The sequence below is a fragment of the Polistes canadensis genome, unplaced genomic scaffold, assembly GCF_001313835.1.
Source record: "Polistes canadensis isolate GaletaPanama2010 unplaced genomic scaffold, ASM131383v1 scaffold_5, whole genome shotgun sequence".
Lineage (NCBI taxonomy): Eukaryota > Metazoa > Arthropoda > Insecta > Hymenoptera > Vespidae > Polistes > Polistes canadensis.
Genome location: NW_014569552.1, coordinates 163,493 through 176,232, shown reverse-complemented (window position 1 = coordinate 176,232; position 12,740 = coordinate 163,493). Strand labels below are relative to the sequence as shown.

General features: G+C 27.5%; 4 protein-coding genes across 8 annotated transcripts; 1 reads left to right on the top strand and 3 right to left on the bottom strand.

Moving 5' to 3' along the window:
* Nucleotides 1–2,019: 2,019 nt before the first annotated feature.
* Nucleotides 2,020–6,498, bottom strand: LOC106788669. 4 transcript variants are annotated; one of them, XM_014752160.1, is made up of 6 exons: nt 6,129–6,498; nt 5,819–5,933; nt 5,131–5,746; nt 2,949–5,055; nt 2,741–2,814; nt 2,020–2,638 (listed from the first exon to the last, which is right to left on the bottom strand). In XM_014752160.1, exons 2-6 carry the CDS (start codon nt 5,913–5,915, stop codon nt 2,521–2,523), a joined length of 3,012 nt encoding a protein of 1,003 aa, XP_014607646.1. In that variant the 5' UTR covers nt 5,916–5,933; nt 6,129–6,498; the 3' UTR covers nt 2,020–2,520. The 4 variants fall into 4 exon arrangements, with proteins under 4 accessions (XP_014607646.1, XP_014607626.1, XP_014607636.1 ...); XM_014752140.1 differs by having other exon boundaries at nt 2,949–5,746; nt 5,819–5,962; nt 6,124–6,498; XM_014752150.1 differs by having other exon boundaries at nt 2,949–5,746; nt 5,819–5,929; nt 6,124–6,498.
* A 356-nt stretch (nt 6,499–6,854) lies between these two features.
* On the top strand, nt 6,855–8,077 carry LOC106788632 (60S ribosomal protein L27). Of its 2 annotated transcripts, none has more exons than XM_014752058.1 (4): nt 6,855–6,954; nt 7,371–7,602; nt 7,688–7,827; nt 7,992–8,077. In XM_014752058.1, exons 2-4 carry the CDS (start codon nt 7,384–7,386, stop codon nt 8,038–8,040), a joined length of 408 nt encoding a protein of 135 aa, XP_014607544.1. In that variant the 5' UTR covers nt 6,855–6,954; nt 7,371–7,383; the 3' UTR covers nt 8,041–8,077. The 2 variants fall into 2 exon arrangements, with proteins under 2 accessions (XP_014607544.1, XP_014607549.1); XM_014752063.1 differs by having other exon boundaries at nt 6,876–6,959.
* Nucleotides 8,078–8,101: 24 nt separating this feature from the next.
* On the bottom strand, nt 8,102–10,863 carry LOC106788623 (probable dynactin subunit 2). Its single transcript, XM_014752044.1, has 9 exons — nt 10,605–10,863; nt 10,364–10,435; nt 10,147–10,280; nt 9,944–10,055; nt 9,704–9,861; nt 9,085–9,331; nt 8,821–8,997; nt 8,623–8,725; nt 8,102–8,498 (listed from the first exon to the last, which is right to left on the bottom strand). The coding sequence occupies exons 1-9, from the start codon at nt 10,638–10,640 to the stop codon at nt 8,320–8,322; spliced, it is 1,218 nt and encodes a 405-aa protein (XP_014607530.1). The 5' UTR covers nt 10,641–10,863; the 3' UTR covers nt 8,102–8,319.
* Nucleotides 10,864–11,175: 312 nt separating this feature from the next.
* LOC106787913 (39S ribosomal protein L13, mitochondrial) lies at nt 11,176–12,604 on the bottom strand. Its single transcript, XM_014750684.1, has 4 exons — nt 12,396–12,604; nt 12,169–12,292; nt 11,932–12,086; nt 11,176–11,491 (listed from the first exon to the last, which is right to left on the bottom strand). Exons 1-4 carry the CDS (start codon nt 12,417–12,419, stop codon nt 11,258–11,260), a joined length of 537 nt encoding a protein of 178 aa, XP_014606170.1. The 5' UTR covers nt 12,420–12,604; the 3' UTR covers nt 11,176–11,257.
* Between the last annotated feature and the right edge of the window lie 136 nt (nt 12,605–12,740).

Sequence of the window (12,740 nt, the reverse complement as noted above, 5' to 3'; positions counted from 1 at the left end):
CCACACCCCCCCATATATACCTCTCTCACTCTTTTCCATCTTTTCTTTTCTCTCTTTTTCCCTCTCCTTCTCACTTTCCTCGCACGCGCCAATTCCAACTAGGACCAATCGACTTTCTCCCTCACCCTACTCTCTTTACAAACCTTGCCACAAGAAGATTGTGAAGCCCGCGAGAACTCAGACTCCCCTCGTTCCTCTATACATTCACATATTATACTTTACATTCATTTTTCTTCCTTCATTCTTACCAAGGAAAGAAATATATACCCAAGGGATGAATAGTATTTTTCTCCCTCTTCACTATCTTTCTTATTTCAGAGGATCACCTACTACAAATGTTTGTTAGTATTGAGTTAGAAATTGAGTGTATGTATACACATGTATATATAAATTTATATATATATATATATATATATATATGTCGTGAATGGATGAAAACAAAAACGTTGCCTACTTTTATCGTTATTTATTTGCTTCTTTATTTATCTCCGAATGTATCTTTCGTATAAAAAAAAAAATGGCGTATATACGAGCTAACGTGTTTATTTATTTTTAGGGTAATGTTGAAAAGATGAAAAATTTTTTTCTTATCTCCCCGTATAAAAACAAAAAAGAAAAAAGAAAAAAAGGTGTTCTTTCGAAAAAAAAAAGAAAAGAACTTGGAGAGATCCAGAATACGACGAGACCATTTCACGTTTCTTCGCGTTTATCTCTGACGTCATAGATCGTTCGTCTTCACCCTATATATCCCGCGGAATCTCGGACGCGTAACCTCGGATTCCGTTTCCGATTCCGATCTCATACATAAGCGCAGATCCTTCATTTCCACAGATTATGTTTCGTAAGTTTATTACTTGTATTTTAGGTTTCTACGATGGCAACGTTTCTTTATTCTTAGAATTAATAAATATTAATACATTGAATGCATTTATTCCCCCTGTTTATCTGGTCACGTGGCCATGATCAATCGATTTCTCATCCCTAACAGTTTAAACAATCGATTATTGAAAATCGAATTGATTCAAATAAAAATTTTAATCATTTTCTATATTACCGGAACTTATAATATTTTTATTTATATATTCGAATATGTTGATTGATCGAAATCGAATTAAAAAAATATTATTGTATTTTAAAACGCGTTATGATTTTGTTGTCTTTTTATCTCACTCTCAACTTTACACGACAAATGTAAATAATATACTTTCGAAGAAGATTCGATTGGCAAAGTTCTAACGATAAACAAAATAATGCGAATTTTTGCTATTGTTTATAATGTAAAAGTAATTTTATTGAATTGATAAGAAAAATTAAATTAAGCGATACCAATATAATCAAGGACGTGGGAAGATAGAATGATCTATACTTCTCACATAAGAGTATTATTAATACGATCTTACTTTATAATTACTCTTCAATTATCTTGATTATAAATGATGTCTAATTTATCACCTATTCAATATTTTCTTAGATATTTTAATGTAAAAATAATTTAAATCATACATGGATATGATATACGTAAAAAAAGAAGAAAAAAATAATAAACCAGATATTAACGTGCGAGTATTCTCTTGTCAGCGATTATATACATTTTTATAATAATAATAATAGTAATATGGAAGAATGAATTAAAAACGGAATATTAAAATAAAATACTTCATGAAAATTTTCGGAATGATTTAAAAGATTATTATTATGAATCGAAATAAAAAAGAATGTCATTTTTCTTCATTTCAAATTTTATTCCCTTAGACTCTCGACAATGACGATAAAAGCAGACTTATTTGAATGCAAGTTCAGTCGCATGATTCATCCCGTTTTAAAACTGTTGTTTCTAGTAACAAGCTTTCACTGACTACTTAATCGTTGTTCAGTAGAAAAAAAAACAAAATAAAATAAAATAGAATGACAAAATATAATATATATATAATCATGATAAAAAATTATATTAAAATAATAAAATAATCAAATAATAAAATATAATATATATATACGTATATATATGTATAGAAATGTGTAGTTATAGATAATATTTACATAACTCTGTTCTATTTATCATTTGAGTAAAAAATTCATGTAAAAAAATGAAAATAACAAAATTAAATGCTAGAATGTTCAAATTTCGTAATCTTTCCTACAAGTCTGTCATATAAAAATTCGACAATTTACAAATTGATAATTTAACTGTGGAAGTCCTGTGTGAATGTTTACAATTATTAATCAATACAATTATTTTATCTGTACGTGACAAAGAAGTGATACAGTGATGCATCATTTCAAAATGCTTAAATATTAAATTATTTCTAATAGATATACATATTTTTTCCCTTTTTTTTTTTAAAAAAAAATCTCTGTACTCTTGTAACACAATACAAGTATTAGTACTCGTAATACTGTAAATATTACTTAATATCCATCTGTGTTATTGTTGGTCGTGTTCAAAATATAAACATTCTTATTCTTTCTTTTTACACCTTTTTCTGCAAAAAAGTGTATATCTAAAACAGATAGCAATAATAACTAATCCTCTGTATTAAGTGAATACCGTGAACCCAAACCCTCATTTGTAAAAATATCAAACTCCTCTCGACTCATCAAAGCAGAACGCACGTCATCCAACGACAAAGTTTGTGGACACCTATATATAAAATTAATTTATTATGATTAGATATCACTGATTTTATTGTAGTTAATTATTATAATAAGTTAGATAACAGTAATAATTATAAAATATTCTTACTCTTTGCCATTACTCTTTTCCCAAGCTTTCACTAAAGACGTTCTGACAAGATCCTCCACAAAACATTCCATGGCCTAAAGATATATATATATATAATGGATATTTATTTTATATTATATATTTAAAATTGAAACTATAACTTTATTATATGTTATATATATACTTTGTTATATATTATAATTATAACATAGCAATTAATCTTACTCACTCGTATCATAACACGACTCGCGCTGCAATGGAGCACATTAGGAAAAATTTCTTCTGGTTTTAATGTAATGCCAATATTTCTAGTTGTCTCACAAACAAAATTATGCAACGGTAATAATTCTTCTTCTAAATTGAGGGATATAGTATTAGATTTTGCTACTTCGTTACTACAGCCAAATTTAATTTTATTTTGTTGCGTTGTTTTATTATTTTCAGGATTCTGACAAGTTAGAATGTCAACTTCTTCTTCTTGAGAATCATCGTTATCTGTTGTTAAATTCTTTGATGCATCATAAGACGTTTGAAGCCACTTTTGAAATGCTATTGGTTCCGTACACGTTGATGTTGTTGCAGAAATCTCTGTACATGGTAATCTTTTTGCTCCACTCGTTGTTGTTGTTGCGTCTATGCCAAAACAAGAACGCGTTGGTGTGTATCCATACAACCTTGCCCAAAGTATTATCTCTTTCACTGACCATAATTTATCTTCCGTAGTAAGCTTTTTACGTAAAAATGATCTTACTGTTTTTGCTCGCCACCATTCATAAGCTGCACGTTTACCTACGTTATGATTAAAATATTCTTTCTCCGTGGTACAAGCATAAGGATGTAATCGTTTGTAATCTGGATCAGATGCATGTGGAGTAACAATAGGTATCCTACGTATGATAAATCGTAATAAACCTTCTACATCTGTAATTTTTGCAGTTTCTATTGTTTTAAGATCTTTTTTGTATAAATCTTCTTTACTGTGAAGTCTCCATTTATCTTTACCCAAAATGATTCTCGATTTTCCTATTTTACCATTATGATTAATTGGTTTTGTAAATGTTTGATCTTTCTGTAACGATGATGTTTCTAAATGTGAAGAGTTTTTATTATACAAATTTACTGTATTGTAAGAAGCGTTATCTGCTATTTTCAATGCTGGTACATTGGAATTTAAATTTAACAAGAGACTGTTCGATGGTTTAATCTCCAAAATTGCATATTTATTATCATTTTTATTATTCGTAGTTGTTTTTCCCGTTTGTTTGACTTGTTTTTTTAACAGACTAGTACCTCTAGGAATAAGTATACTCGTCTTCGAATTACCATAACTTAAGCAATTGTTTGTATTAATTTTATTATAATTTTTAGCACTTTTGGCAGTATCTACTTTAGAAGGGCATGCATTATTTGCCTCTGTTGAAGTACGTTTATTATTTTGTAAAATTAACATATGCTTCCCTGCAGTTGTCTCAAACGAAGGAGGTATTGAAATTTGTAATGGACGTAAATTAGATTTAAAGTTCATCTGACATAAAGTATTTTTATTCGTCTCAACTAATTTTTCTGTATTTGCATTAAATGTGCAATGCTGATTATTAGAAAATTGCTTTATCAAATTTGTATTATTGCCAGATTGTTCTACTGTCGAATTAATGGATTTCTTAATTGGACTATTATCGGGTGAATGTTTTATAGTTATATTATTTTCTACAAATAAGTTAGTTTCGTTAGAAATAGAATTATTTAAATAATCATGATCGTGAGTAACAGAAAATCTCATATTTTCTAATTTTTTTGTGTTATTGTTACATTTAGATGTAAGTGTATTATCATTTGTCATAAATGACATTGCTTGTGGAACCTCATCGATAGGCTCTGATTTAATGACATCTAATTGTATTTGTGATTTCATATCATATAACTTATCTATATTAGGAACTTCTAAATTATTTGTTTCAGATTTCACAGTAATTGTATTAGAATCAATCGAAGTACTTGACTTTTGTGGTGTTTTAATGATCATTGAATCAAATTTGTGCTCTTCATTGACATTAGAAGAATTTATTTCTTCTTTAGAACTATCACAAATTTCTCTTTCAGTTTGTATAAAAATGTTTGGATCCATCGTATAAATCCATACATCAACTACAGTTTCGGAACCTAACGTTTGAAGACCAGTAAATGTACGATCTAATTTGAGATTATGAATAATATCCATTGGTTTGTTAATTGGATTTTTAAAATGTAATTGTACCCGTAGCGGAAATTCACCCCAACCTCTTCTTGAGAGATTAAATGGAACAGTCGATACTTCAACAACATCATTCGGTTTGTAACTTGGATGTAAAAAAAATCTAACTTTACTTACAAAATCTTCAATATTAGGAAACTCTTTACTACCTTGTACATACATCGTCCATTTATGACTTGCAGGATCTTCTCTCCAATCTTGTGGAATCCATTTGGAGATATTGCCAATCACTATGCGTTTTCTAACTTTATGTCTAACACCTCGAGAAGGACTCGCCGGTTCTGGTAATCCACTTTTTGGTGGTATATAACGGGGAATTTTTTTTTGTGACGGAGTATTATCTTGAATGCTTTGGCTTTTAAACTGCATACTTGTATTACATTCCTTAGAGGATTCTGTAGTATTTTCAGTCTTTATAACATTATGCTCAGTTGTTGTGGCTCTTTTAGGAGAAGGATACGAATATCCATTTAAAAATCTTGGATCTGTGGATGTAGATGGAACAGCAAAATCATTATGCGACCGTTTAGGACTTTTTCCAATCAATTGTTTAATCGCTGGGTGGATACGGGTTTGTTGCGTTTCTCGAGTCTGAGAAGCTTGACATTGTTTACGATTATAAAAATCAGTAATGATAACGTATCGTAATAAATGTAAAGTCTTCAATGCTTTGTGTAATCTTTCTTGAATTTGTAAGACTTCATTTTGCTTGGTATCTATTTCTTGTGAAAATTCTTTCTCAATAATCTCAGTTATTTTTCTTGCTGTTGTACGAGCTAATCGAAAAAAACAAAATTTTGGTACATTCATTGATAGTATAAGAATTTTTGTTTAAATTTAACTCTTACCATTTTCTTCGCAAACTTCTTCTGGATTTTTATTCGTTGATATTGGAATAGTATAATCAGGATCTTGATCATGAAGTGAATTCTCCACGGTACTCATTTAGGGTACTTAAACTGAGGGAATTAAAAATTCACTCCAGAATTAAACTATTTAAAAAGAGATATAAATACTAAAAATACTATAAAATAAATTATATATAAATACAAAATACTACAAACGAATACTAACAATTTAATTAATATTTAAATATATTCAACTTTTAATTTATTATTATTAATTACACATTCATTACTAGTTAATATTTTACCTGTACACTCTCACAAATTTCGAAATGCAAGTGTATGTCAGTGATGCACTTATGATACAACTTATAATCAAAAGATAAAATATTATTTTTATATGTTTTTAAAATCATTAATATCATAATTTAAGTATATACTTTAGAGTTTTCTTAGTTGCTCGCTTTCTTTTAAATGCAATTATTTAAAAATAATTGTAAATTACACAGCTGTAAGAACAATCAAATTTAGGTTATATTATAACCACTTCTGCAATGTATAATTGTACAGACGGAATCTATATACAAGGAGGACAATCGCAGTGTTATAAATGTGGCTACAATATTCACAATGAGAGGATGATTTCTAATGCCACTAGAGAGCGCGTCGATTCGCATGGTCTGATTTTTCAAAAATATATAGTTGTACCACACACAAACACGTATTAAAATCTGAACCCTTGAACACCACCGCCGCCCTTGTGGAGAATTATCATACCCGATGTTTACTCATTTTCAATGTCACAAATTCGACGAGAACGCCTATCTCGATCGTCCTCCTTGTATAGAGCTTCGTATTGTACACATCGATACACGTGGACATTAGTCGAGTAAAATTCTCAGCAAAATATATTATACTAATAACATAAATGTAACCTCACTTCTCAAGGTATTTATTCTTCGTTCTTATTGGACGATCGTCTGTGCAATGTGAAGAGCGAGCACATAGCCAATCAGAACATACCTAGATAACAAAGAAGCAAACCGAACGTTTAAAAATTTGAGTCACGCATCTACATGTCTCTTTGGCCTTGGCTTTAACTGAGGCGGTTTCTATTTTCCATTTCTAGGATTGGAAAAGTAAGGTTTGTTAGTAATTATTCTTATATATAATCCAAAAACATCATTTATTTCTAAATTAATATGATAACATTGATGATTTCATTTTTAATAATGAAACATTTTCCTTCAATTTGATATATTTATTTGTTATTATTTCAGTCTCTGTAAGGTATCGGCAGGTTTTATTGTAAAAGCATTGCTCTTACGTATGTCACTTAAATTTTTCTTTAAATTGTTATATTATCAAAAATAAAGGTTTTTATTTTTATGAATTTAACAATGTTTAATATTAAAATGTTGAATAAAATATCATGTTTTATGAGCTTAGAAATGATAATATTAATTAAAATATAACCTCAAAATTAAATGTGAAACATTTTTGTGATGTATCTTATAAGTAATGAATTATATTAATAAGAATATTTTTGTTGCAGACCATCATTTAATATGGTGAAGATTATGAAAAGTGGTAAAGTCGTGCTGGTCCTTAGTGGCCGGTACGCAGGAAGAAAAGCTATTGTTATGCGTACCTTTGATGATGGTACTACGGATAAACAATATGGTCATGCTATGGTTGCTGGTATTGATAGATACCCACGAAAAGTACATAAACGAATGGGTAAAGGAAAATTACATAAGCGTTCCAAGATAAAGCCTTTTGTTAAAGTAAGTTGAATATAAAATGTTTAATGTTTTATTTATCCCTCTATATTTCTTAATTATATTATTATTATTATTATTATTGTTATAGGTTTTAAATTACAATCATTTAATGCCAACAAGGTATACGGTACCTGAACTACAATTAGAAAAAGTAGCTCCAAAAGATCTTAAAGACCCGATGAAACGAAAAAAGGCACGATTTCAAATTCGTGTTAAATTTGAAGAAAGGTACCTAAATTTATATTCATTAATTTTAGTATAAGACATTTAATAAAAACTATGTAATTATTTTAATATTAAAATATTGTTCATAATGTTGAACTTCATATGATTAAAAAAACACTCTAATAACATTTTAATACAGCTAATAATTCATGAATTTTTGTTTACAGGTACAAGTCTGGTAAAAATAAGTGGTTCTTCCAAAAATTAAGATTCTAATTTTTTCAAATAAATATATAATTACACTGAAAACATATGATGTGTTTAATTTTTATCTTTAATATTCCTCATTAAAATATTTATCGAAATACTAGAAAGAAAATTATTTTTCATAGTTAACATAACTTGAACGATTAATTTAAGGAATATAATTTATTTTACATTAATACATAATATTGACAATTTTTACTATCTTATTGGGTTTTAATAAATAAATATAAAAATGTTATTATATATATTTATATAATTTCAATAAAATGATTAATTAGCTGCTATCGATTACTTATCAAGTTTTGCAACACGTTCGGAAAGTGACGTTATATTATTTTTAATAACTTCTAAATTAGATGCAAAGCTTTCTTGTACACCAGCGAGTAAACATTTATTACTATCCATAAATTGAGTATTTTGTTTCTGCAGCTCTTCGAATTGTTTCATTGCCTTACTGTAGTTTGCAGCTATTAACAAGGAATATAATCATAACAATAACAATACATAGTAACATATATTACCTTCCATTTGATACTAATTGAATAAATATGTATTTATATTCAATTCTATATAAAAAAAATTAGAACTCACCTTCTTCGTGTATAGTGCTCAAAGATGTCATTCGATTAATAGTTAGAGGTAAAATATCTGACATACTTTCCGTCTTTTTTACTATTTTATACATTTCTTCGATCTGTTATATATAACAAAAAAATAAGTAATTATTTAATTCTATCTATTTTTTCTCTTATTATAATTAGGTAATAATTTATAAAAAGAAAGAAAAACCTTTTGTTTTAACTCTGAATCAGGAATTGAAACAAATTTCTTTTGAGCGATGGTATCAATCCTGTAAATTAAAGCAGATAATCTACTTTCAATAGCATCCAATTGAGTCGTATCTAAAAGTGCAGCTTTTGCGCTTAGTTGTTGTACTGCATCCATAATTCCTTGGCATTTTAAATTCTACAAAATAAAAGATGTTTGTTCCAAAATTATGATTTTTACAATTAATCAAAAAATGCAGTGGTATGTTATATTAAAATCTATTACCCGAGAGAAAACGGAAAAATTTTCGTTAGATGTACCAATGATATTTTCAAGACAACATAATCTTTGTTCCAATTGCACAATTCTCGCAATCTCTTGCATTTTAGCTTTTTCTGGTAGATACATCATTTTGTATTCCAAGACTCCGGAAGGAGGTGTTTCTTTGGTTTCAGTTATTTCTGATTTTCCTTCCGTTTCTGATTTAGAAATGCCAGTATTTCTGAATACTTCTATCTGTGATATCAGTTGCCTAAAAAATAATCAATTATATGAAAAGTGCACACTAATCTCTTATTAACGCATTCGAGACTGGCAATGTAGTTCTTTGTTCAAATTTTTCAAATTCTTCATAATTCTACGTCATTTTAAAATTAGTAATTAAATGCTAGTAATATAATCTTATACTATAAAATATTAAATTTTAATTGTTAATTTGTGTTTCTTCAATTTCGCGTTTCATCGTTAAATATTTATTTTAATTATATTTTCTTATTAAAATTAGTAAAAATTGCATATATAATATTATTTCTTCATTTAGTGATACGTTTTATATTTCAATTTATTTTATGTAGTATTCAGCTTACTGGTCACAAATGTATTAAGAATATAAAGTAAAATATACTTCAATCTAGCTCCTTGAGGATCTGAAAATAACTCCATAAGTCCGGAACCAAGAGATTCCTCTAATTTTAGATCATTTATTTCTTTTCCTAATTGTTCCACTTGAGAAATTATATCTATCGCAGATTTAACTTCCTCGTTTTCTTCTTTCGCATTTTCCTAAACAATGAAATAAATACACTCTCATGTTATGAAACTATTGAATGCAAAAAACAAAAAAATATTCGTAGCATTGTGCTACCTTCAGTGCATTTATTTCTTCGTATAATTCTCTCACTTCGCATTGCAAGCGTTGATATTTCTGAATTGGAGTTTCTTTTTCGTCTTCGCCCAAAAGCTCGTAATCTCTAAACCTAAATTCAATCAAAATAGAAAATTTAATATTTAATTATATAATGCCTTCATACGATACTCTAAATACAAAAATATTTCATTAATACCAACTTGTAACCGGTTCTTGATTTGCGTGAAATAGAATCTGAAAAGTCAACTTTGGTGTCTCCAACAGTTTTGGTTTTAAATTTACTAAAAGCTTCTCTAGCATTTATATGCAACTTTTCAATCGAATCTGATTCATCCTGGATACATAAAAAAAATTTATTTTAATGATAGGAAAATATATTAAAATCATTAATTTTTATAGAGAATAAAATTATTTTACCTCAGAGTAAATTTCAAATTGTTCTGACTCTGGTAAGTCGGTTGTTTCATAAACATCAACTTGATCATATGCCTACAATATTATATAAATTATTATCTCTTACACGCCACATATTTTAGATTAATACAAGAAAATGAAAGTATACTAATATAAAAAACATTAAATATAATTAAACTATATATGTTAGTGACGTTTACAGAAATACTCTTTGAAAAAGTATTAAATTTATAGGGATACATACAATTCCAGGTAAATCAGAATATTTAGCATCCGCCATTATGATAATTTATATGAAGTTTGTTAATTAGAAATAATTCTTTACTTTTAAAAATGATATATATATATATATAACTTATTGTGTTAAATTGCACTTATAATAGTAAAATGACAGCAATCTGACAATTGCAAGAAATTGGATTGACAAAGATAGAATACTTGTAGGCTTTGGTACTGATCACTTATTCAGTGTTGTGGGATTGGATATCTCACGTACACTGCCCTCTATTATCATTTGCATCGTGGCTCCATCTAGTTTAGAAATGTGTACTTATTGGAAATATCGAATTAAATTTTATTTCATGTAAAATTCGTACTATATAGGATGTTCCAAAAATCGTTTTACAGAAAAATAAGAACCTTAAAATTAATGGTTTATTAATAGAATTCAAATATTTCATTTTTTTATTTCAAATTATGATTTTATAATTACAGAGTTTAATTTTTAATTTTTTAGTTTAGTAAGGCGACTTTTGGAAAATCCTGTACATGGAGCAAATTAATTATATTATCAATTAAATATACAAGAACATATATACTGATTTTTACTATTTATATTTAAATATTCATACAATAATATCTTATATTGTAATAATTATTTTATTTACAATTAATAAATCACTTCAGCACGAAATTTTGGGGATAAGATAACAATTTGGGGAATTGTTCAACTTCTTCTTTGGGAATATGATCTAATCTAATTGGAACTGGTCTTAATTGTTTGATTTGATTAGAAACATTTTGAAGTATTTTTTCTGGAACATTTTCATCTGGGAAAATATGCAATCTTTGCATTGTGTATCGTCTTTGTAAATTTCCTGTCATTGCACGATACACCGCCTTGGACACTATCTACATAAGAATAATATTAAATAAAAATTAATTAGATTATTAATATATATGAGCAAATCAATTAACTCCATAAAATACAAGGTAGATAAAATTGGTAAATTAATAATAAACTATGTTATCATTTATTATTCAAGGGTCACAAAAATTATTTTCATTTAATGATATTAAATCTTTGACTACGGAATGCTCAGAAGCAAAACGTGACAATAGTGCTTCATTTGTTATGGATAAACATTTCACATTAGGTGTCAATTGAAATCAAAAGATTAAAGGTAATTATTTTAAGGAAATTTAATTTAAATATAAAAATTTACTTATTGGTCAAGTGCTTCGATAATAAAATTTTCAAAAATTGAAAAAGTGGAGTTAATCGGTTTTAGTTGTGAATGGCTCATATTTCAACATAATTATTTATTCGATTATACGTGTTAATTAGTTACCAAAGTCGGATTTATATTATGAAGTTCCCATGCGAGAGTCCAAGAAGCACCACCAATGTACGTATTATGATGGAAATAAACACGTTTTCTCCATTCGTCTCCTCTTAGAGCTATATCTCTGCTATTTATTACAACCACATGATCACCGCAATAATCTGTAAGAAAGATCATCATTTAGTAAATGAGAAAATTTAAAAATATTAATATCATTACGTTTAAATATTATATTTAATTTACTCAATGGATGATATATTGGCTTGTGCAAACCCATTAGATAATGCTTAATTATTACAGCGCTTTTATAAGGATCTTGCCATTTTGCGTCATATATGTGCCAAGTAGTGGAAAAAGTGCTCCATTGCTAAAAAGAAAATGTTATGACTTTAATTAATAACAATAAGAATGAAGGACACAGAAGTGTTATATTATTAATTTAAAAGTAATCAATTTTATATGAAACAAACCTGTGCTCTTCGTAAAATTGACATAGCAATTGAAATAACTTTTGATACTAGTGTATATAATAATTTAAAGATTCAATTTCACTTTAAATTGAATAGCATGTACATAATTCTTTAAAAATCTTTTAATATTTTTAAATTTTTTGTGATCTAACCTATAAAGATACAAGTTCAGATAAAATGTGAAATTGGAGTAATATCAAAATGAATAGAAATGTGATTATCGATAGTCGGTAAGTATCGATATACTATCGTATTATTATTAAGTCCAATAAATCTACTTAATAGATTTTTTATTTCATTATATTTCTTTCATTTTTAAAGCTATTTTATATATATTCATTAAAT

Coding starts and splice junctions, on each gene's coding strand:
- LOC106788669 (XM_014752140.1), bottom strand. CDS start 5,915: ATGAGTACCGTGGAGAATTCACTTCATGATCAAGATCCTGATTATACT. Junction 5,747..5,818: donor AGAAGTTTGCGAAGAAAATG/GTAAGAGTTAAA, acceptor TTTTTCGATTAG/CTCGTACAACAGCAAGAAAA. Junction 2,639..2,740: donor GAAAAGAGTAATGGCAAAGA/GTAAGAATATTT, acceptor TTTTATATATAG/GTGTCCACAAACTTTGTCGT.
- LOC106788632 (XM_014752058.1), top strand. CDS start 7,384: ATGGTGAAGATTATGAAAAGTGGTAAAGTCGTGCTGGTCCTTAGTGGC. Junction 7,603..7,687: donor AGATAAAGCCTTTTGTTAAA/GTAAGTTGAATA, acceptor TTATTGTTATAG/GTTTTAAATTACAATCATTT. Junction 7,828..7,991: donor CGTGTTAAATTTGAAGAAAG/GTACCTAAATTT, acceptor TTTTGTTTACAG/GTACAAGTCTGGTAAAAATA.
- LOC106788623 (XM_014752044.1), bottom strand. CDS start 10,640: ATGGCGGATGCTAAATATTCTGATTTACCTGGAATT. Junction 10,281..10,363: donor AATTTGAAATTTACTCTGAG/GTAAAATAATTT, acceptor TTATGTATCCAG/GATGAATCAGATTCGATTGA. Junction 9,332..9,703: donor CCTCAAGGAGCTAGATTGAA/GTATATTTTACT, acceptor ATTATTTTTTAG/GCAACTGATATCACAGATAG.
- LOC106787913 (XM_014750684.1), bottom strand. CDS start 12,419: ATGTCAATTTTACGAAGAGCACAG. Junction 12,293..12,395: donor CAATTTTACGAAGAGCACAG/GTTTGTTTCATA, acceptor TTTTCTTTTTAG/CAATGGAGCACTTTTTCCAC. Junction 12,087..12,168: donor GCCAATATATCATCCATTGA/GTAAATTAAATA, acceptor TCTTTCTTACAG/ATTATTGCGGTGATCATGTG.